This window comes from Trachemys scripta, chromosome 2, assembly GCF_013100865.1.
Source record: "Trachemys scripta elegans isolate TJP31775 chromosome 2, CAS_Tse_1.0, whole genome shotgun sequence".
Taxonomy (NCBI): Eukaryota; Metazoa; Chordata; order Testudines; family Emydidae; genus Trachemys; species Trachemys scripta.
Window position 1 is genome coordinate 27,332,612 of NC_048299.1, and position 23,954 is coordinate 27,356,565.

At 40.2% G+C, this 23,954-nt stretch overlaps 1 protein-coding gene across 14 annotated transcripts in view; it reads left to right on the top strand.

Moving 5' to 3' along the window:
- PARD3 (par-3 family cell polarity regulator) overlaps positions 1-23,954 on the top strand; it is a 658,319-nt gene that overhangs the window by 496,679 nt on the left and 137,686 nt on the right. For 11 of the 14 annotated variants that reach the window (XM_034760102.1, XM_034760092.1, XM_034760093.1 and 8 more), the window contains one exon: positions 2,928-3,038. The exons of the other annotated variants lie outside the window; for them this stretch is intronic. In XM_034760102.1, the coding sequence (XP_034615993.1) occupies positions 2,928-3,038 (111 nt within the window). The remainder of the gene's footprint in view (positions 1-2,927; positions 3,039-23,954) is intronic. 14 annotated transcript variants of the gene reach the window in all.

A 23,954-nucleotide genomic window follows, 5' to 3' on the forward strand; every position in this document is an offset into this window, starting at 1 on the left:
ATCAGATTGTTGGCTCATATTCAACTTGTGATCCATTGTAACTCCCAGATCTTTTTCAGCAGAACTACTGTCTAGCCAGTTATTCCCCATTTTGCAGTTGTGCATTTGATTTTCCCATGCAAAGTGTAGTACTTTGCACTTGTCTTTACTGAATTTCATCTAGTTGGCTTCAGACTGGCTCTCCAATTTGTCAAGGTCATTTTGAATTTGAATTCAGCCCTGAAAAGTGCTAGCAACCCCTCCCAACTTGGTGTCATCTGCACATTTTATAAGCATATTCTCCACTCCACTAGCCAAGTCATAAATGAAAATATTAATGGTCCTGGACCCAGAGAGATCCCACTAGGTATGTCCTTCCAGTTTGACAGTGAACCATTGATAACTACTCTTTGAGTACAGTTTTTAACCAGTCCCCTCCTTCCCCCCAAGTAACTTCATCTAGACCACAGTAAGCCAGTACCATGTCAAAGAAGGAAATTAGATTGGTGTGGCATCACAAATTTATGTGGGTTATAATTTATCACCCTATTTTCCTTCAGGTGCTTACTGGAACAAATTGTTAAAAAATCAATTTGTATCTTTCGAGATATCAAAGATAGGCTCTCTGATCTATAATTCCCCCAGCTCTTCTTTGTTACCCTTTTTAAAGATAGGTTCTATGTTTTTCCTTTTCCAGTCCTCTGGGATCTCCCCTGTCCACCAGGAGTTCTTAAAGAAGATAATCACTAATGCTTCAGCTAGTTCCTCAAGTACCCTAGGGTGAATTTCATCAGGCCATGCCAACTTAATTACATCTAACTTATCTAAACATTCTTTAATCTGTTCTTTCCCTTTTCTGGCTTGTGTTCCTTCCCCCTTGTTAATATTAATTGTGTTAAGCATTTGGTCATAATTAACAATTTTAGTAAAAACTTAAGTAAAATAAGCATTAAATACTTCCTTCTTCTTGATGCCATCCATTATTAACCGTTCCCCTCTGAATGGTGGACCAACGCTTTTGTTTCTTGTTCCTGTTGTATTCATAGAACCTCTTCTTTCTGGTTTTTATATCCCTTGCTAAGTGTAACTCATTTTGTGCCTTAGCCTTTCTGATTTTGTCCCTACATGCTTTGTCCTGTTCTTTTGTATTCATCCTTAGCAATTTGTCAATTTTTCCATTTTTCGTAGGATTTTTTTTTGATTTTCAGGTAATTAAAAAGCTCCTAGGGCAGCCATATTGATCCTTTACTATTCTTCCTATCTTATCCAGGTACTGCTAATCACTGATTGAATTTTAATTATAAATGTGATACATAAAGCAACTGTCCCAATGTATAACCAGAGATTTTAATTGCTATCAGAATATTATACCTCCTTGTAGAGTTTCATGTTCTCCAGCTCTGTAATGTCCTCTCCCTTTCCAAATAATTATTAATGATCAATTTAGCCTCGTGCCTCATTGGTCTGGATTACTTTAGAAATGAGCATCCTGGGAAAAACAGCGAACATCCATGTACTCCAAAGCCTGCGTAGTCCCCATTTTCTTCATTTTTTATAGCTACCCCTAAGATCCATAAACTTGGCTGCCTTGTATAATTTTATCTTTAGATGATGTGGCCTGAGATTAATCTTTCTGTAGGGTCACTGTATGGTATATATTCGGCCCACACAGTGGCTTTGTTTTAGAAAGGAGGGAAAGGGTGGGGGGGGGGAAATGTTATAAATTCCTGCTAGCTTCAAAGTTTTCCTCTGACCCATGAATACTAATTTTTTTTAAGTGTTTAAGAGAAGTTTGTATTCTTCTGTTTGTAAACATTTTGCCTGGATGGCTATTTGAATGACCTGCCTCCACTTTGCACATCGTTAGTGCTTTCATTTTACTTTTGATGTAAACTTCTGAGTGAATAGTGCCATAAGTGCCTGTCTACTTTCATCAGTTTCAGCAGAGCATTTGATGGAAAAAATAATTTTAATGTTTTTGAAGTGATAAACACAACGGGCTTAATAGATATGTAGATATTATCCCTTGTGCTTTAAATATGCCAAAATGTTGTCGTTTTCTTACTCCCTAAAACTTGAGGAATATTTTATTTCTTTCTTTATTTAAATGTATAAAATATGTAATTCCATCTATGATGGGTAACAATTAACACACACACGCACACACTCATTGATCCTAACAATAAATAAACTTCCAACCTCAGACATTCCCCTCCCCAAATGCTTGGGAGAAAACAGTGGGATGTGCAGCATGCCTGGAAGTTTAACAGTTTTGAGGTCTGGCTAACCAAGTGGGGGAAAGGCGTTCCAGAGGTGAGGGACCCTCATGAAGAAGTTGCCGGCAGAGTGTTCTTCCTGTATGTAGAGGAGGAGGGTCCAGCTCAAGCACCTCCACTGATCTTAATCACGACAGCATGTCACAAGGAGGGAGACAATCCTACAGGTAACCAGGTCTCAAACCATTTGGGGTTTTAAAGGTGAAAAACCACCAATTAGAATTCTATCCACTATAGCCAATGCAACCTCTGCTATAGGGTGAAGTGAGCTGATATTGCTTATCAAGCAATTATTATACAGATGATTCTGGATTGTCTCCTGCAGTTCATAAAAGAAGGGCTTATACTAATGTAAACTCTGATTTACATTCTCTGGAAGTTGCAGTGTTGAGTAATTTTAAAAATAGTGGATTTAAAAATAGTGATCTGGAAATGTTGTCAGAAAAAAAGCATACGATACTATAATAAAAAACAAAGAGGAAAAAAAACCTCACCTTTATAAATTCTCAAGAAAATAAAAAGAAAAGTATTAAAAATGGAGGTTCAGAAATCTTGGCAGTCTCCCCTCCAGGTTTTTAAGCAGCTGCTCCTATAATAAGCACAACATTGTCCTAGGGAAAGAGAAATACATTTGTGTTCATTTGACAAGTTAGAATGTTTTGTTATTAACAGGTTTGGCAAACATCGCAAAGATGACAAGATTGAGAAAACTGGTAAAATTAAAGTTCAGGAAGCCCTTACTTCAGAAGAGGAGAGAATACGAATGAAGCAAGAACAGGAGAGGTAGACTTCAGTATTTGCTTAAACATTAGTAGAGAGAGTTTTTGTTTTTTGGGTTTTTTTTGTGTGGTGTTTCTAAACTCAAGAATTTACATGCAACTGAAGTTTGGTTTTCATTGATAAATTTACCCAAATGCTGATCTGTTTATATAGTTAATATAACAGAAAGAACCAGAGAGAAACTGGATTTGTTTGGGACATAAACAGTGACAGTTTCTTTTGACTGCCTTCAGTATCTTTTATGTGACCAGTAGCAGCTGTATAATTATTTGTTAATTGGGGCACGTGAAAGACTGATTTTTTCTCAAGACTGATTCTATAATCAATTTTACAGACTTCTCAGAAAACAAATATTTATATAAAATTGAAATACATTTTGTATCTTTCCCTTAAAGTCTTTCATACCTAGTTTATAACTAGTTGTTTTTATGCTGTTCTGAAATAGAATTTAAAATTTGATCATTGCAAATAAATTTGTCACTGCAGTTCTGTTTATGTTGTCATGGAGTAATGTGTACATTAAACTGTTAATTGTAAAACTGAGTGGTGAGTACCTCTATTTTTGCCTTGTTCTCCTTCTCTTAACATTTGAAGCCTGTTTATTGTTTGTGTCATATGCTCCTCATTATTTTAAACAAGCTAATATTTCCAATCTGAATTTCACCCTGTGTCTTGCAGACCCCAGGGATTCTGGGCCCAGGCTCTGTTATCTCTTATTACTTCATTTAGGGCTAAATCCAAGAGAAGATTAGGAAGTGACTTGTTCGCAGTCTAAAAGCGCCTACATGGGGAGATTTCTGAGAGTAGGTGGCTGTTTAATCTAGGAAACAAAGGCATAACAAGCTATAAGCACTGGAAGCTTAAGTTAGACAAATTCAGACTAGCAATAAGGTGCACATTTGTAACAGTGAGAGTTATTAACCATTGGAACAACTTACCTAGGGATGGGGTGGAAGACTGTATGTTTTTCTAAAAGATATGCCCTAGCTCAGGCAGAAGTTGTGGGCTTGATGCAGAAATCACTGGATGAAATTTTATGACTTGTGTAATGCAGGAGGTTGAACTAGTTGATCATGATGATCCCTTCTGTCCTTAATATATATGAATCTGTGAACTCTATATTTGATGTTTGGCTCCCAAAAAGATATGTGGGATTAATCTAATAGATTTTAATTGTAAATCTCTGAGTTTCCCTTCTGCTAGTATAGAGGCCGAACCATGGCTTTTGATCTTTACTTATGGCTTAATTTTCCTTTTTATTGATAAAACCAAAAATAGGAGCACTAAATGTTTTCCTGTTTTGTTGAGACATTCTTTTGAAGTAATTGCTCTCTCAAATAAAACCATACTGGAAAGTTTTGAAGTTGGAGGAAATATGTAACTGTGTGTGTGTGTGTGTGTGTGTGTGTGTGTTAATATCATCATCAAAGCTGAATGTTGGAATCTCTGCATGATGCACAAAATTATTTTTCATGGTAGGGAATTTTTTTGTTATGCTCACTCTCTCAATAATATTGGTGAGAATATAGAACGTGCATGTTGTAAGACAGATTGTAATAGTGACTCTGAGTACTACTGTATAATTATATAGCCTCCTATGTATGGAACAACCTCCCAATCCCCATTCATCAAACTACTCTCGCCTCCTTGAAATCTCTCCTTAATACCTCACTCCTGCTGTGTCACAAAAGAATTTATATATCCACTCAAATCATCAATATGTGCACATGCCAGAACAGCATTATCTTATTATTGTGACCCAGATCTGTCCTCTCCCCTCAGATCCCCCCATCCCAATTGTTGGTTTCATTCTTGTTGTGGCATGTGTACAATTATTATGTAATTTTTTTGTTGCGGGGGCCTGTACTATTAAATCATGATAACATAGCAACAAAAATGTTCTGGGTGCTTCCTTAAGTTTCCAAAAGTAGATTCCAGATTGTGACTAAGTCCTTGGTGGTTTCGAATTGTCACAGTCAGATTGCAGTTCTTCCTTTCTATTTTGTAATGCAACTATATTAGATACATAATAAATTATTGCCCATGCAAATTAACCAAAAGTCTAGAAATAATTACTGGGGGAGACAGTAAAATGATGCTGGTTTATAATGGCTCCTTTTTTCACTTTCATTATGTTTTAGTGGCACAGTTCACTTATTCTGTTTTGTTTGGTGTTTGAAGCTCTATACCTTTAATGATGCAATACTTTTGGGAACTAGGCTGAATTTAATGAATTTACTATGTGTAAGAGGCTTGGAACAAAAAATCCTTAGGGGTCAGAGAACAAGTGAATGGTCCATTAAAAAATCAATCATGCCCACAATTTTATGAAATGATTATACTCTGACTTTGCAATTTTAATAGTAATGTGCTTACAATAGTATTTTGCTTAAACTCTTGAAAGTATTTTGTTCATATTGATTAGAAGACAAATAAGCAAATTAATGTACTTCAATTTATCACTGATTGAAATGGATAAAAACTTTTATGAATACAATACTAATACTAACAATAATTCCTTTTAAAAAGAGTGTCATTTTAGCCAGCTCTGGTGCATGTGTTCCAGCAACAGTAACAAAGCAGTTTAGCACAGAATGTAAATTGTCCAGTTGAAAATATAGGGGCATAGACCAGATATGTTTAGCAAATATCTCCATTAGAACTGTGTCAGGAACCTGGAATAAACACCCACCATTCTTATAAAAATTGTCAGAGGATACTTATTGATGGTAAATTGTCAGGATCTCAGGTTGACGTTTCACCCGACAACACACTACTGTGTATCTCCATACTGGGGGCACTGGTTTACTCCGAGAAGGGAGGCTAGTGAGTTATCTTTGAATATCTCCAAGCACTGACCATCCAACCCAAACTGCTTAGGTTATGAGCTCTGACAAGCTTACAGCCCCAGGTGGCATTGTTGTTGAAGCCTGAGCACAAAGGAGTTACCTTGGATTTACATCGCTGGAACAGAATTGGATCCATTCAGGGCCAGATGAAGGCAATCTTGGGCTCTGGGCACACCACATCATGGAGCACGCTTTGTGCCTGACATCCATGCTCTAATCCTGTCCCTCCATGTGCAATACTTGGAGTGGTGGTGTCAGTGGGTTCCCTCTCCTCCCAGAGAGGAGGTAGGGGCAGTAGCATGGGCCCCCTTTTTCCTAAGGAGTAGCAGGAGCTTTCCTCTCCTTCCTCAAGAGGAAGGGTGGCCCTCAAGTGTATCTGCTTGGTGAGGTGCATCTGCTAGATTCTTCTGCTGCTGCCCTGCATAGAATCCCCTGCTGGTGGGTGTTGGTGCCGTCCCTTCAGAGTAGTTGATCTTGCATTTAACGTCCCTTAGAGACGTATGGGGTAGTTGACACCTCAGGGGTTTCAGGTTGTCTACAGACTCAGGCAGACATTGCTGTATTGGTTACACTCGGGTCACGTTTTCAAACTTTTCTGGGCAACTAAAAGAGCTAGCGTTGCTGCCCTGGCTGCGCTCCCCTTTGTGGATGCTCATCTGACTATTGTACCCAAACCTTTGGCTCCCACAGGCTTTTAAAGTCTCTCTATCTGGCCTTTCAGGCACACTCCTGGGTACAGATTCCAAGTCTGGTGCCCATGGGTAAGTTGGATCTGCTCCGCCAAGTCTCTTCAGAGCCTTCCTACTTCCTCCCCAGAGTTGCACTCACATGTGTACTGTGGATTACTTTGTCACGCTTTTGTGGACTTCATGACAATTACAGCAAGTAACACCTAGGCTTTGCAAAGGCACTTCTAAATTATACATGCACGTTAGCTCATAGATTAAGTACTTGAGATACACAAATCTATGGAAAAATAACTTCTGAGTGTCTTTTGGGTCTTAGTGTCTTCCAGGGAGTCCAGACTTCTTCTGCACCCTCCTCTTCTCATACCCAGTCTTGTCTTCTGGTTCTGGTCTGTTCCCCTTGCTGGAGGGAGACTTCCTTTTAACGCTTATTCTAACACCTTTGCTTTTTCCTGTCCTTCCCCAGGGTTTTTCTATTCTCCAGCAAGTCCAAAGTCTTTAGCTAGGTTGTGCACTGCTTGGATTTAGACAGTTCTTCTTCAAGTAGTGTCCCTCTGGGTGTGCCACATCAGGATGTGTGTGTGTCTGCGGGTCTGCATCTGCACCCTAGACATCCTCATGCCACAATACGAGGGCATGTGGGGAGGTGAACCTACCGCCACTCTAGTTCCTTCTTAACTGCCTTCAGCTTGAGACAGTGCATTGCAATGTCCATTAGCTAAGCCATGTGACTTGTTGAACCACTTGCTTTTTTTTGTTTGTTTGTTTTCTTAATTTTACAGGTATTTCTTTTCTTTTTTTTTATTTTTCCCTTATTTAGCAGTTTGTGCCTTTTGGAAATGGGGAGGATTCTCCTTCCCATTTTTTTTTTTTTCTTTTCCTTTTTCTGTTCTGGGCCTCAAGCTGCAGCCTTGAGTACGGTTTATGCCCAAGACCCCAGGCTTCAAACCCTGTCACACCTGCTACAAGTCTTTTCCCTGCAGCAACGGGCATTCAAGCTGCTTCAGTTGCCTTGGGGAAAAAACACATTCCCTCCATATGCAAGATCTACTCAAATTCAGGAACTAATAATACAAGAAATTCAGAGAGAGGTCAGACTTAAACTCCTGTTCTCTGAGACCTGCAGGGTCTGAGTCACCCCTCTACATTGGAGCAGCCACCTGCCTCCAGTTCTTTGGTAGCAAACTTTCCAGGGGCCCTAGGGTACCACCAAAGAAGAAAAGACTCCACTCCTTAGAACGGGACAAGAGAACGGAAAATTCACCCCTGCAGACAGAAGCTCTAGAACCCAGCAAAAGCTACTGTCATATACTGACCTAACCTTGGTACAATCCCCAGTACTGTGATATATATTGACTCCTGAGGGTCCATACCAGAGTCTCCAGTACAATCTAGGCTGCTCTCTCATGAAAATCTTCAACTCATGGAAGAGCTTGAATCACCATTGTTGACAGATATTAGGAGGATTCCCCACTGGTACTGACTCATTTCTTGGAGCCTACTTACCCTCCATCCATACCATTGTCAATTGTGGCTTGTCCACTGCACCACTTGCGCACCTCTGATAGACCCCACATAGGACTTGGAGATATCTATACGTGGCTTCTCTCCCTTCAAGCCTCCCTCTCTTGAGGTTCACTCTAAGGAGGAAACTCCTAGCAGAAAACACATCAGAGACCCTGGCAGGGACATCCATGGGGCCTCACCCCTACTCTTATGCTTCAGTGGGCATACTGGAACCCCTGGGCCTCCTATGGTGACCATTTCTACATAAGAGGACATATCAGGAGCAACAACCAACACCCTTTAGTCTTGCTCAACAGGAACATCCCAAGCGGAACATGAACCAGCTGAGGAGGAAGAAACACCACATTCACACAAGTCCCCTTTTCCTCACCAGATGAGGCAATCATGCCTTTTCCATCATCTTACCCTGATGATTTCAAGGCCTTCCAAGACCTTATGAAATGTGTGGTAGATACATTACAGATTCCAGTGTTCCCTGTTGAACATGCATCATACATCTCCTCAGGGCAAGATTGCACTACCTATCCCCAGCCTCCATGGAGTGGCAAATCCCAGCCACTGTACCACTTGCATGCAAGCGGGTTGACAAGAAGTACTATATCCGGCCCATAGCCTTGGAGTATTTTTTCCTTCACCCTATAAGTAACATGCTGGTAGTTGAGGCAGTTAACTAATCGAACAGACAACATTGGTTCTGTTCAACCCCATCAAATAAAGCTAAAATGTCTGGTTTGTAAGAGCTACTGCTTGGCCTCTCTACAGCTCAGAAAAGCCAATTACAAATCCTGATAGCAAAGTACGACTTCAAGTATTATTCCAAATTTGTATCTTTTATTGTATACCTGCCTTAGGATCACAGAGAACAATTTCAGGCCCTCATTACGTAAGGTTAGACAGTTGCCAAAGCATCTCTCCAAGCCTCTCTTGATGCATTCAACACAGCCAAATGCCTCATGGCTATGGCAGTAGTTCTTCTTCAAGTGCTTGCTCATGTCAATTTCCATTGTCGGTGTGCGCGCGCCCAGATGCGCGGCTGTCAGAGACTTTTGGCTTAGCGGTACCCATGGGCCACGGTGGCACCCTCTGAAGTACCGTGCTTGTGGCGCAATATATCAGGCGCCACTGGCCCTATGCCCTCTTGGTTCCAAGACTGTGAACTCTGAGCTCACCTCCTGGGATTCAGCTTGTGAATCACCTACAATGGAATCGACATGAGCAAGCACTCGAAGAAAAAACAGTTACTCACCTTTTTGTAACTGTTGTTCTTAGAGATGTGTTGCTCATGTCCATTCCATTATCTGCCCTCCAGTCCCTCTGTCGGAGTTGTGGGCAGAAGGAACCGAGAGGGCACAGGGCCAGCTGTGCCGGATATACCGCGTCATTAGCACAGCACTCCAGAGGGTGCCACAGCCAGCCCTACAGGTACCGCTAAGGCAAAAGTCACTTGCCACGCACATGGGTGTGTGCACACCTACAATGGAATGGACACGAGCAACACATCTCGAAGAACAATGGTTACAAAAAGATGAGTAACCATTTTTTATGTGCTGTATGCACCAACCTTCCTGGCTGCAGTACTCTGGCCTTCCCTGGGAGGTACACAATACTGTTAAGGACCTTCTCTTTGGGGGGACTGAATTATTTAGCAACACCACAGATGGGTCCCTTTGCTCTCTCAAGAACTCATGGGTGATGCTATGATCTCTGGCCAATTACACACTTGTGACAAAGAAATAATACAGCAGGTCACAGATGGCTCCATAGCCTTGTTCAGTCTACCCCAGCCCATGAGGCCAACTGAACCCCCCAAGAAGAACAAGGGTATTCTCCCAATCAGCGACATCTTCAAAATGTCCACTTTGACCCACTGGTCAAGAGTCACAAACCATCTCCCACTCTAGATCCTGCACTTCACTACCATTATGGGGATTGTCTTTCCCATTTTCTGTTTTCCTTGGAGCTTATCACCTTTGACATGTGGATCTTGGAATAATTTCTACAGGTTATTCCATCCAGTTCAGCTCTCTACTCCCCCACCCCCAACCCACTCCCTGTCCCTTTTCAGGGACCCTTCTCACGAGGACTTTCTCAGGTAGCTAGTACAATCCCTGCTAACACTAGAGAATGGGTGGCAGGTTGGCGATCTGTTCCACTGGACTTTAGCTAGGAAAGTGTTCTATTCTCAATACTTCCTGGTTCCAAAGAGAAATGGAAGAAGGAGACCAATTCTGGACCTCAGAACTTTGAACTGTGCATCCATGCTCAACAGCTCAGAATGGTAAGCCTAGCAATGTTAATTTCCTCTCTGGATCCAGAAGATTAGTTTGTTTACCTTGACCTTCAGAATGCCTATTTCCATAGTGCCATGCATCCCTCACACTGACCATTTCTACGTTTTGTGGTAGGCAGGGACCGCTATCAGTATCTCATCCTACCCTTTGGCCTTTCCATCATCTCAAGTGTCTTTACCAATGTCCTATCAGTCACTGCATCCCACCTTCTCTAGATGTGAATAATTCTTTCCCTACCTGGGTTATTAGATCCTAAAAGGTCACTTGCTTCTAAAGATATAGACAGCAACCACAAAACCCAATCTCTGGTCCACTTGGTAGGGCTTTACCTCAACACACACAAAAATCTATGCACTCACCCATTCAGTGCATAGACTTCATTGGGGCCACTTCATCTCCATCACCGCTAGACCCTACTTGCCAAAAGACAGATTTGCCACAATGTCCAACCTTGTTTCAAAGATAAAACAAAGATTGCAAACCACAGCACAGGCTTGCCTACAACTTCTGGGCCATGTGGTATTCTGCACATTTAGCAAGACTAATCTCTCAGTGTCTTCAAGCCTGGCTGAGAATTGTCCATTCACTCAAGTACATTCTCTGCAAATGGGTGTCCATACCTTGGAGGGGCCTCGTCTTCCAATTTGGTGGAAAGACACACTAAATGTGGGAGTTCAATTCCTGCAGCCCCTCTCCTCACCATAAACACTTATCTCCTAGGTTGGGGCACACACTCCCAAAACCTCATAGCTCAGAGAACATGGACTCCTTTGGAGGCTATCCTCAATATCAGCATATTAGAGCTCAGAGCAGTTCATCATACTTGCTAGCACTTCCTCTCCACATCAGGGGCCACCCGACCAGAATAATGCTGAACAACAGAGCAGCAGTGTATTATACCAACTGTCAAGACAGAGAAAGATCCCACTCATTATGTGCAGAAGCCATAAAACTGGTAAATATGCAATGCATACAGATTTCAATATCTACCAGGACTACAGAACAGAGTGGCGGATTCTCTCAGCAGACCTTTCAGCATCAAGCATGAGTAGGAGCTGTGAGCAACGAGGTTTTCCGAAAGATATGTCTTACCTGGAGCAATCCACAAATAGATTTCTTCACAACTCCATCCAATAAGAAGTGTAAACGACTCTGCTTGAGGGGAGAGAATGGCTGCAACTCAATGGGGGATGTCCTAGTTATTCCTTAGCCTTATGTACTGCTTTATGCTTGTCCCCCCACTCCCCTACTGCTTATGTTCCTGAACAATTTGAAACAAGAAAGATTACTAGCCATCATCATAGCACAGTATTGACTCAGACAGGTGTACAAAGCTGGTTCACATGTCTCTGCTACCGCCTCTCCATCTTTCCCTGTCAGTGAATCTTCTCAGCCAAGAGTCAAGATCCCTCACTCACCCGAATCTTCCGGCACTTCACCTCAAGGCCTGGCTACTAGATAGCTCTCTGGTATAGAACAAGACTGCTCCCCAGGTGTATTAACAGTTCTGCTTCATAGCAGACTTTCAACAAGGAAAACTTAATTGCAGAATCTATGCCAATCTATGCCTCCTCTTGAGTCTTGCCTTACACACGTTCTTGGTTACCTGTTCTATTTAAAAACCTCAAGATTATCGTTGAGTTCCATTAAAGTTCACCTAGCCGCTGTCACAGCCTTTCACATGCAGCCCCTATTGAGGGGTTTTCAGTTTTCACCCATCCAACCACAACAAGGTTTATAAACCTGTTCAACCTCTTTCCACCTTGGGGCCTCAACTTAGTCCTTGGAGCACAGAGGAAACCTCCATGATCATGGAACCTATGACGAACTGTTCCCTCCTTCATTTGTCCCTTGACACGACATGCTTCATAGCTATCACCTCGGCTAGGAGGAGAGGAGAGTTTGGAGCCTTGATGGCTGCACCCAGTATATAGAGTGTTTCACTGTGGCAAGGTGATCCTTCATTTTCACTATTTCTTCTTTCCCATGATTTCTTCAGAATTTCACATCAACTAAGAGATTTGCCTGCTTGTGTTCAATCCCATGCCTCACTCTTCCATAGAAGAAATGGGTTTTCATACACTGGACATAAGAAGAGCTCCCAGCTTTTTACCTAGATGTGACCTGGCCCATCAGGATTTCACCCAGACTTTTCATCTCAATTGCAGAATGTATGAAAAGAGAGTTGATTTCCACCCAAACACTATCCAAATTGGTTACCGCTGCATCTTAAACTGTTACAAAGCCTCAGGGGTTGGCCCTCCTTCGAGACTCATTGCTCATTCCACCAGGGATCAATCTACCTTATTAGCCCTTCCGAAAAACATACCTTTTCCAGACATCTCAGAGCAGCCACCTGGTCCTCACTAGCCACATTTTTCCAGCACTACACTCTTGTGACTGTTCTCGGAGCTGACACAGCTGTCAGTGAAGCTGTTCCATGATCTGTACTGAATCCTCCTCCTCAGCAACCTTCTCCATGATGGGGAGACTGCTTAGGAGTCTCCTTAGGTGGAGCACCCATAGGGATGCTACTCGAAAGAGGAGAGATTATTTATCTTGTACAGTAACTGGAGTTCTTTGAGATGCATGTACCTATGTGTGTCCCACTACCCACCCTCTTTCCACTCTGCCTTGGAGTCTCTCTCTTTGGACTTCTTTGGTAAAGAAGGAACTGGAGTGGCAGCAGGTTCACCCCTCCCTATGTACACTCCTGTTGGGGCATGAGGGTGACTGGGGCACAGGTGTGAACCCACAGACACAGCCAAAAAAACATCTCCAATTAAGAGCACATGGTCATGCACATTTATCCTGATGTGGAGCAGCCACAGGGGGACACGTCTCGAAAAACTCATTCCTGTACAAGGTAGGTAACCTCTTCTTCTTGATGTCTGTATTGTTTGGTTAAAGACACCCATAGCTTGCCTTCTTGCAGAGGAGTAGCTCCCTCCACCCTTAGGACTAAATTAACTCTTTTTACCCATATATCAGACATGAGAGAAATATAGACTGAGGTATCTGTAATAGTTATATGATGTAGAGTTATTTTCCATGTTCTTCACAGCTAGATACTTGTTTTTAATAAAAGCTGAAATTCTGATGTAATCTTATGATTCAGAATATGAATGGCCCTCTAAGCATGGGCCTATAGTTCCTGTGTCTTAATCCAGCCTTGGGTCCATCATCTATCTCATCTTGAAAGATCATTGATCGAATGGAACATTTTATCATTCTGGCTATTGCTCTTTGATATTAAGTTTAGTTGCTAAATATCTCTAGGTTACTATATTTTTAACCATTAGAAAATTTTAATATTTTATTCCTTCCCCATTCATAAACCCCAAACTGTCTAGACAATCTTTACAAACAATTCACTTGCCAAATTCAATTTTAAAACAGAAGTTGTAAAGTTATATAATTGCACAAACAATTATAACTCTGTAACCCTTTGAACACTACTGTTTGGGAAGATGATACATTCTGAGCGTTTGGGATGGGGGCAGGCATTGGGAGGAGGAAGAATGTTCTGAACTAGGAAGAGAAGTATATGAAGTAAGTGTTTGTGGTGGGAGTGATGAGAAACTCACTTGGAAAGGGAGAAAGGGCTGTAAAAGAGTGTTGGATACTTATTATGAGATGTTAGGGCAGAGTCTTTGGCAGATAAAGTAATGGGAATAAGTGCTTGATTGAGGTTGGGGACCATGCTGGCTGGGTCTTGTCTTCTTCTGCGTTCTAAAGATATTATTCAATTTTACTGTAATTATTTTTGTACTTGTGTGGATTAGGAGTGATGTGTGCTTGCTCTCACTCTATATATAAGTATAATATAATTTTATCTTTTTTTGTTTTTGGAAGCATTGACATTTTCGTCCTTTAGTTTGTAAAGGAGATTAAATTTACATAATTCTTCTGTTGTTTATATACTTGTCTGTGCAAATGTCACCACCAATGGCATCAGTACTGCTCTGGGAATAGTGTCTGTCAACTGCAGCTGTAGAGCCAGAAGGGGGAGCTCCCAACATTGTTTTTTGTGTGTCTTGACTAAATAGAGGATAGTGCATGTTTTTAATATCAGAGCCAAAGAAAATGGAGGGTAGATATTTGGGTAGGGAGAGTATCCTCTGCCAGCTCTTAAGATTTTCTGTATTGCTGCTGTAAGTGATGTGGTAACAAATCCTGTGCTATGCAGGAGGTTGAACTAGACCCTTTACATCTTTGAATCTATGAAATCCCAGTCTTACTTTGTAAGTTTATTGGGTACTTGCCCAACTTTCCAAAATGAAGACATCGTTAGTACTCAATATACTTACATAAAAACAAGGATTCAGAGAAAGGGAATGTTCTTTTCAGAAATTCTATGTACCGTAGTGCACCAGGTCTACCTGACAGTAACTGAAAATTGATGTTATAAATGGCTGCTTATGATGTTATGTTGAGCTTCATCCCAGAGTAAATTTTAATGACATATTATAAACATGTGAAAAACTAAATTTAGACTGGAAATGCTGACGGAGCTCTTAACTACAACAGATTGAACAACCTCCTGCGACAACCATTGTCACTGCTTTATCTACTTGGATAGAAAACTACAAGTAATGGAAGAATAACTAGTGAACTTTTGTCTTATAGAGATACAGGAAGAGTGTTATGCCATATATTTTAAGAGAGTCATTCTGGAGCAGATTTTTAATTTCTTTTGTTAGAATACTCAGTATCCCTATGGAAATATTTTATATGAATTCAGATTTTTTTTAAATATTGAACATAAACAAGACTGTATATTTAGTGTCTCTCTTTGTTTCCCGGATTTTGAATTCAACACTTCATATGCATATCAGTAATTAAAATAGCCCATTGATATTTTGTCCCAGAGGATTTGGTCATTCCATAAAGGCAGTTCCTGTATTGTATATTTCCTGAGGGTATGAGAGCCTATACCTCCTACATATAATAAACTTCTCTTCATCTTTCTCTAATGCCATTAAAGCTACAAGCCTTTTGTTGTAAAAGTATATTAATGAATAGAAATGTTACAACAAGAACAGAGTCTTGTGTTTTCCCTTCATCATGCATCATCCATTTTAATTAGACAAAGGGGTGGTGAGCACTGTGACAAGAGTCTGGAATTAAAATCATTAATTGATGTCAAGCTGAAGAGAGACTGCTAACATGAATTTAGTGACAGCAGGAAAGAAATTAACCTTATTACTTTATTTAGTATATTAGATTATTTAATATGTTTTCCTATGCATGGTCAATGCACTTTATTTATGATTATGGAAAAGGACAAATGATAAAAACTATGTGAATGTTCATTATTATCTAGCAATGAAACTTGCACAATAAACCCTTTGAAAACTAAAAACAAAAACAAAAAAAATCAAAAGGCATGCACCAAAACTTCATAGTTTCTCTTTATAACAGCTTCTTACATATTCTGAATGATCGTCATATACCATATGGTCTGTTTTTAGTTGGCCGCATGTGTTAACAAGAGCTATCTGATGGAAAAAGTGCATTTAACAAAATATTACTTTTCTATAAAATAGAGGAAAAATATCAGCATAGCAAAAACTAAACACATTTCCCCCCCCCTCCCCACCCTCCCCAATGGTGATGGTGATTGGAATAACTGACTCTCTTTGCATCATTGGAAATTTGGACTAATAAGAGTTGACATTTAATGTTAAGCATCTACCTTACTTTTGAGAAGAAAGGATGGCAACAGCATCCTACAGATAATTTGTGACCTGAAAGGTCATAATAAAAGAATAAAGGGAGCGTTATCTTCCAGTAAAGGCCATCTGGAACTATTAAAGTATCAGATGGAGTAAGGGTTGAACAGCAGGACACTCTCCTGGTGTCCTTCCAAATTTCCCAGAGAGACCATAATATTTTTATTGGAAAACACCAACTCCCACCCCCACCAGCCAAATATTTTCATAAAACTGTTTCATCCTACATAAAGAAAAAAAGTAATACTATATACTGTAATATAGAGAGAATTTCTGCTTGGGTTTGTTACATAACCTACTAAGTGTTCACATACATCTTTAAAATAGAACCATACCACATTCAGTTGTAAAGTCTGCTTTTGATTTGGTTTATCCCAATGCTGCCTAACGCTTCTCAGCAGTGATCATCCCCTCTACATCCATATATACAATAGATATTCATTGTTCCATTGTTTTCCATAAAAGTGTGAGCCATGGCAAACCTTTTCTGACATCCTGGACATTTTGCATAAAATTCATTAGTGAGTATAAGAAAAAAATCAAAATATTAATTTCTCCTTGGTGATCTTTGAGAAGGAATACAGATGTGAGTGATGTTTGTTCTTTTCACTGTAGGTTTAGTGGAAAGCATTTTTTTAGTATTGTTGTTTTATTTTTACATAATGCTCATGGGTCTAATGTTATAAGATGGGTGCAGTGTATAAAGTAATTCAGTGGCCATAGTTTTTGCAAAAGAGAACACAGAATTGGAGCATAAGACGACTGAGCTTTGGCTAATTCTTTGGGCTCATTCCTTCTCCCACTGAAGTCTATGAAACTATTGCCATTAACTTCAGTTGATGATTAAATTGGGCCATTGGTGGAATGACAATTGCTAAAAACAGTCAGTTTTTTAATAGAATACCTTTTATTTTCTATAAGTACCTTTCATGGTGCACAGAATACTAGATCGTATATTAAAGGTCTACTGTGAGTCTAGGCAGTACAATGACTTAGTGCACTCACCCATCTCTGTAGGAAACTTAGGTTCAAATCAAGAATGCATTCTAAAGAGAAATAGAAATCTGCAAGGAATTTTAGGGGGAAATGTTTCTCCCCAAATCTGATGAATTATTGCAGGGACAATGAATTTGCTTTTATTTTTTAATCCAACGTGGCCATACAGTCACATTTTAATACGAAATGCCCATTTAAAAAAACAAGAAGAGTCATTCCACTATGTTTATTAACTTATTAAACTAAACTGTGTTTATTGCTGTTGAACTGAACAGCACTGAAAACCCATGAAATCCTCTAGGCTGCACTACAGGAGTCTAACACTTTGTAGCTAGCAACACTTAAACAGTGTGTTTACTCTAATTCTTAAGGACAGTAGCAATTATCTGAATAATCAAAAGGATACCTGATAGCATATTCACAACATGCAGCATAGGCTCCATCCACAGTGCAGCTGGAATCTTCGTTTTGTAATATGTTAAGGGCGCAATCATTTTAACAGGTTACAAGTGACATGGTTCAGGTTGACAATGCCGCAGCTTTTCTGCCCTCACAACTAAAAGTGCCCAACCAGGGAAGCAACTTAGGGAACCATTCTGGGAAATTTTGCTATCCCCTGGAGCCCCAGCAACAATTGCACACACCAAAACTGTGGATATTTTTGTTTTTTCTCCTTAGGATTTATGGGATTTCTTATGTAAAACCTGTAATCCCCCGCCTCACAGGTCATGCTGGCTTTTTCCATCATGGAGACTTTTTTGTCACTGCAGATTGCTTCATCTTCCAGCGTCAGGATTATGCTGCTTGTCACCCAATGCTGTGGAAGCACAATAGCATAGAAGAGATAACAGCACCCAGGGTGCTCTGAGTAGGTGTCTGAAAAGGAGGCAGAGGTGCATGCAGAATTTGTTGTCCACTTACGTTACCAAACTGAAGATTGAGAAGGAGGCTGTGGGCTAGGCTGAGCTCAGCCTGTTGGCAGGATGATGGTCTAAGTGCCTGAACCAGCAGTTACCAGATGAGACTGCTGTGAATGACCAAGCACATTTCTGACATTCTGTGTGTCTGGCTGGCAAATGGCCTAACAACAGAAATGTGTGAGTATGCGAGCTGCTGTCCCTCTGCCTGATAGAGTTGTCATGGCCCTCTGGAGACTGGCCACAAACACCAAATGCTGTTCCCTGGCAGAGCTCTATCTCTTGGGGAAGATCACAGTTGAAGAAATGGTCCAACAAAGCAAGTGCTACTGACTTGTCTGACTGATAAAAATGGAGCTCCTGATGTAAGCAGGGCAGGGGTTGAACAACACGGCTGGAGCTGCCCAAGTCCTTTTCAGATGGATCTCATTTTCCACTTCTTTGCGCCTTCAATCAGGCCAAAGCATTGAAAGTTTTGCTACTCTGTGGTGGGTGGATCACAGGAGCCACTTCCAGGGAGGTAGATATCATTTGGTGTGGCAAGTTTCAAGATGCCAGAACATAAAAGAATTCCTAAGAGACAGACTGCATCATTACTATCCCTTCCCCTCAGCAGGGTTACCAGCTGGGTTTCTGTGCCAACTGCACTTGGCTTTTGACTCCATGCCCAGATTATAAGGATGAGGACATGTTGGCTCAGTTGTGTCAGAGTGGTGCTTCATGTATTTTGGGAGTCTGGAGGGCCAACGCTGAAGAGAAATGACACATATACAGTCATGACTACTTGGTGTTTGCTTCAGAACATCTGTGAATGCAAAGAAGAGCACGCCATGGGATGGTAAAGCTGGCCTCTGAACTCTGTGGTGGCTATTCCTGGCTGTGCTGTGCAGGTGAGCTTGAAGCAAATGGAGGGTGAAAAGGAATGAGCGCTCCATGCTCCCGCTTCTACGGGGTTTTCCTGCTTGACCTTTCTTTTTGCTTGTATTTATTATACTAATGTATGTCTGTCCATCAGTGCTGTTCATAATAAACTGATTTTGATTAAAATGTTCCTTCTGTAGATTCTACAGAGATGAATGTTGGCTTAAAAAATGAATAAAATCCTAAAAAATTCTGCAAGTTCTGCAGACTGTGCAAAATTGTCAAATGTCATATGGGAATGTAACTGAGATTCTAGTTTTCAGCCATTGATCACAACTGGTAATAATTCTCACCTGTGTCCTCAAGGTACCATTGGAAGCAGGTCTGAGATCTTTGGATGGATGGGTGGGACCCATCATAAGTAGAAGGGTGGTTATGAGACTCAGATAAAGATCAAAGAAGGATACAGAAGAGGGTAATTTCATACACTGACTAGATTGCTGAAAACTAGAAAAAAGGTTTCCATCACCCTGAAAGCAGTATGGACTTCATGAGCTGGCTTACTTGCTGGTATGCCAAGCCCATAAGGCATTTTCCACCAGCAAAGGGGGATCTCTGGCAAGAAACGGCTACAGACCAACCCACCAAATGACCCCTTTACTGGAGGGTGACACTCTGGCAAAAATTGGCCTGAGTGCTGGCATCCCATTTGAATGGCACACATATGTTGACAGACTTTCTGTCACGGCCATTGTTTTTTCCTGTTTCGAATTCGTTACACAGAAGCAGGCCAATCAGGTGGCCGAAGCAAAGGGAAATTAACTATTATGGGGAAGCTGGTCCAGTGAACTGGCAGTTTCGAGGGGCTTGTCCTTTAGCTTCTGTCCTTACATAATGTTACTTCTGTCCTTAATAAACACTGCTTCAGCCATCACTGACTTGGAATTGAGACTGTTCAATGCAGATTTTTGTAATTCACTGAGCCTTGGTGGAAGAGGCTAGGATACTGATTATCACTTGGGCAATGGTTGAATCTTGGCAGCAGCAGGAGCAACAAATTAAATTGGTGAGGCATGTTGCAGATCTGAAGCAGCAGCCAATCCCATTTCTGCTTTTACGGGAGGACAGTTGTGCCTTCGCAACAACAGATCTAGTGCTTATGCCCTGGGTGCTGTGGTTCATTACAGTCTCCCTCCCAGCCTGCTGTGTGCTTGCCACAAACTGTACTCCCACGCGGCCTATTAATAAAGACATAGGGTAGAGCTTCCAAAATGACTAAATCACTAATTTAAAAAGTCCCACAAATGGGATTTAGGCTGCTTTAGGTACTCTTGAAAAGTTTACTCCTAGCCAATACTTGAGTTAGGCTTTTCCTCCTCCAATGGCCCAACAAGCTTATCGACCTTGACTCTCATCTGCTGGTATCTCAGATTTGAGTTTTCCACTGTCCACAAATTCAATTTCCTGACATGGGAAGCACTCAGTCCAGTCTCTTGAAAAGAGAACAGATTGTCTGTGGTTGCTGGAGATGTTATTCAAATCCTTCACTTAATTGTACTACACCTTCATGCATTTTTTCTTTGGCACTGCCAAACGATCATAGAATCATAGACCCATAGGTTTAGAAGAGACCACAGGGGTCACCTAGTCTGCTGGATCTCATTCTCACCAATGTGATCAGAGACTTGCTGATACTCCCTTTGGCTTCATTTGGCTGGAATGGTCTCCTCACTCCAGAAAGTAAGATCTTGATCATTCCTTTTGGGCAAAGTGTATTGTCTGTTTCTCCATAATAGAGATGGGGGCTGATGATCAGGTCAGAGCTATCTGGACAATAGTGTATTTATAAACCTACTTTCAGCTTCCAGGTGACATAGTCAGGTAAGATTTCTGACTTAAGTACAGGGAATAAATAGAGTCCCAGGAGTCATAAACAGTGGTACCTACAGAATTTGTATCCATACTAATTATGGAGAGGAGAAGAACTAGATGTACCAGTTACAGTGGTATAGTGAGAGGTGCACTTCTACACAACAAAATAACCATGTGCCCAATGACTTGCAGGAAGTCGTGAGTGTGCCAGAGTAGGCCTCTAGCAAGAGTTGTGCAAGCCTAGGGTTCGCCGGTGGTTATCCACTTATTAACCACATGCTGTGGTGGCATGGTAACTGGGTTAAGGGCCTTTATTTCTGTGAAATATCATCTCAAATTACCATAAAATCAAGAGATGATAGGTAGTCTAGTGTCAATGGATCAGCTTGTTAGTGGAAAGTTCTTGGTACAGTTATATGAAGTTCTGTGGCTAATAATGTTGTCATTTAAGAGGTCATCATTAGCCTTGGAAGTTAATGCCCCACAGATGTACATTGAAAGAGTTCACACCTTTCCCCATGCCATGGTTTCAGATTGTCTGCCGCCTCAGAAATACAGCAGTGCATCAGTTGACATTTTCAAGCCCATCTTTACAACCAAATTGGCTTAGAAACATCTTGTGTTTTTAATATAAAAGTTCAATTCTTTTTAACGCAGAAAAGTTAGTCAGTGTTTGCAAAATGCCTTGAAGATGAAAAGGATTATATAAATGCTAAGCATTATTTTTATTATTGTTGTTAAATCCATTAGAAATCTGTAGGCAGGCCCTAAATCCTCAGAATTAACTGATTTAAAATGCCAGACACAGGCATTTTTATTGTCCCATGTCATAAGTAAATTACATTCAGCAGTTGTCAGTCTACTATCTTTTGGCTGTATATCCACATCACAGAAGTGCTGCGTGACGGTCCGTCTCTTCTCCTAAGGCAGGATTTAAATAGCAGGAGTGAGAAACACTGGTGGGGATGAACCAATGTCAGAGACTGCTTGGCTCTAACCCCTGCTGCACTGTATGTTTTCATTAATGTATACATGCACATACATATTTCAATCCCTTCCAAAATGTTGTAAACTCTAAATTTGCCATACGTATATTTATTTAATGAAATGCATAGAAATCAGGTGAGTGGAGAGCTCCTATACCAAGCAAGAAACCAAAAAGGTTTTAAAAAATTTTAAAAGCCTGTTGACGCATTAACTTCTAGAGCTGGTTATTTAGCCCCACATGCATAAAGACATTTCAGAGTTCAGAGTGGTTTAAATCATAGACATTATAGCACAAAGCGTCCTTTGGGGCAATAGCCAGCATTCTTCATGAAAATGTGTTTAAATATTTCGTTCTTGTCATAGGATTCCTTTAGATTTGCAGACACACAATAATGTTAAAACATATTGTGTCCCAAAGAAGACTGTAAGCCAAAACAGTATTTTAAACATTATTTTTAAAATGTGTTATTTAAACAAGACTGGATACATCTTTAACATCTGAAAGTGATAGCAGTGTGTATAGTAGGCCTGTTTTTCTTTTTGTTCAATCTTAAAGCACAGAAAAGTAATTTAAAAAACATTTTGTGGGTCAGTAGAAAGGAACCTCCCAAAACTTTAACCTTAGAATTATGCTGTGTGTTAAACATTACTGATTGTAAATGGAAATTGAATACTTGGGGTATAATTCACAGTAAAACTGCTGCTTCAATTTATATGGTATTCAGGCTTGAATCTAATTTTTAACTCTGTGTATTATAAGATGCAAAAGAGAACAACTTTTATCCCAAAGAGAGCAGGACAAGAAGCAGTGGGTTCAAGCTACAGCATAGCATATTTAGATTAAATTTAGGACCTTGCGGACCCTACTAATCCTATGATTCTATATTTGAATAATAGGATATGTGTTACTAATTAATTATAGGTAATATTCTACAAACTAGTCTGGATACTACCATAATTATTGGCATAACACCTTACTTTAACAATCCTCAGCCATAGGAGAAGGGATAAACACTGTGTTTTGAACCATATGCAGCTATGTGAACTATGATACTGCATTGCTGCAAAAACATGAATGGCCCATGACCATATGAATGGCAGACTGAACAGATGAATGACAGACTATCATTAAGAATAGATGAAACTTTGCAAAGTACATTTTGCCAGGATATAGATGGCTATGTGATATTCATGGGCAAACCATGGCTAAATTCACCAGAATGGCAATGTGATTTTCATTGTAACATTAGGGATGATCTCACCAGTTGGGTAGGAATGATTCATTATCATCACATGTAAAAATCATATCAGGCATAGTTTGGACTGACCAATACACATTTTAGTTCATGCCATTTATAGTTAAATTGTCCATTTTCATGCACTAAAAGGTTGGCTGCCTGCAATATTCGAAATATTTGTTCAGTCAAGGCAATATCAACTAAAGCTTCTAGGATGTGATGAAACGATGGCTCTTGAAACTGCAAATAAAATGCCAGAACCTACCAGTACGTGACCTCCCTTATTTATTTTTCTGTTCAGATAGCAGTAATATCAACAGATGGTACAGAAGCCCCCAAAATACAATTAACATAGAACTTCAAAATAGAAATGAAATCTTCAGCTAAAGCAGGTCATTTTCAGGCTTTGGTCCCTTGTGTTTATACCTTGTGTATTATAGATAGAACCCAGTATAGTTAAGGTTACAAACAATTTGAATCACAACCACCTATTCTTTGAATTATGGAAGAGTGAAAAATATGTATTTTCCCCACTGTGTCACAAGTTGTCATCACACTATTTTAACAGGCATACAGCAAAAACAGTGGAAGTTTGAAACTCGTTTTGGACATAATTCTCGAGGAGAACTAGTTCCTTTGCTTATTTGAAAAATATGTTTAATCTGAGAAAAATTAGGAGCATTTGAAAAGAGGAAATTGAATCATTTCAGTGAAAAGTGCCCTTAACTCTCTGGGTGTCCTTTGAGAGATGTATTGGAAGCTGATTGCCTCTAGATTTTCTGTTTTCCTTAAAATCAAATGGGAAAAAAACCCTAATATTAATACAAACATTACATTTCAAAATAAAACTTTCAAAAAATGAATGAATTACAAAAGTTAACTTGCTCTGGTAATGTTCACTTGATCATGTTGCACTTATGTGTATTTTCTGTTTTTTCTTAACTGAAAATCACAACCTAT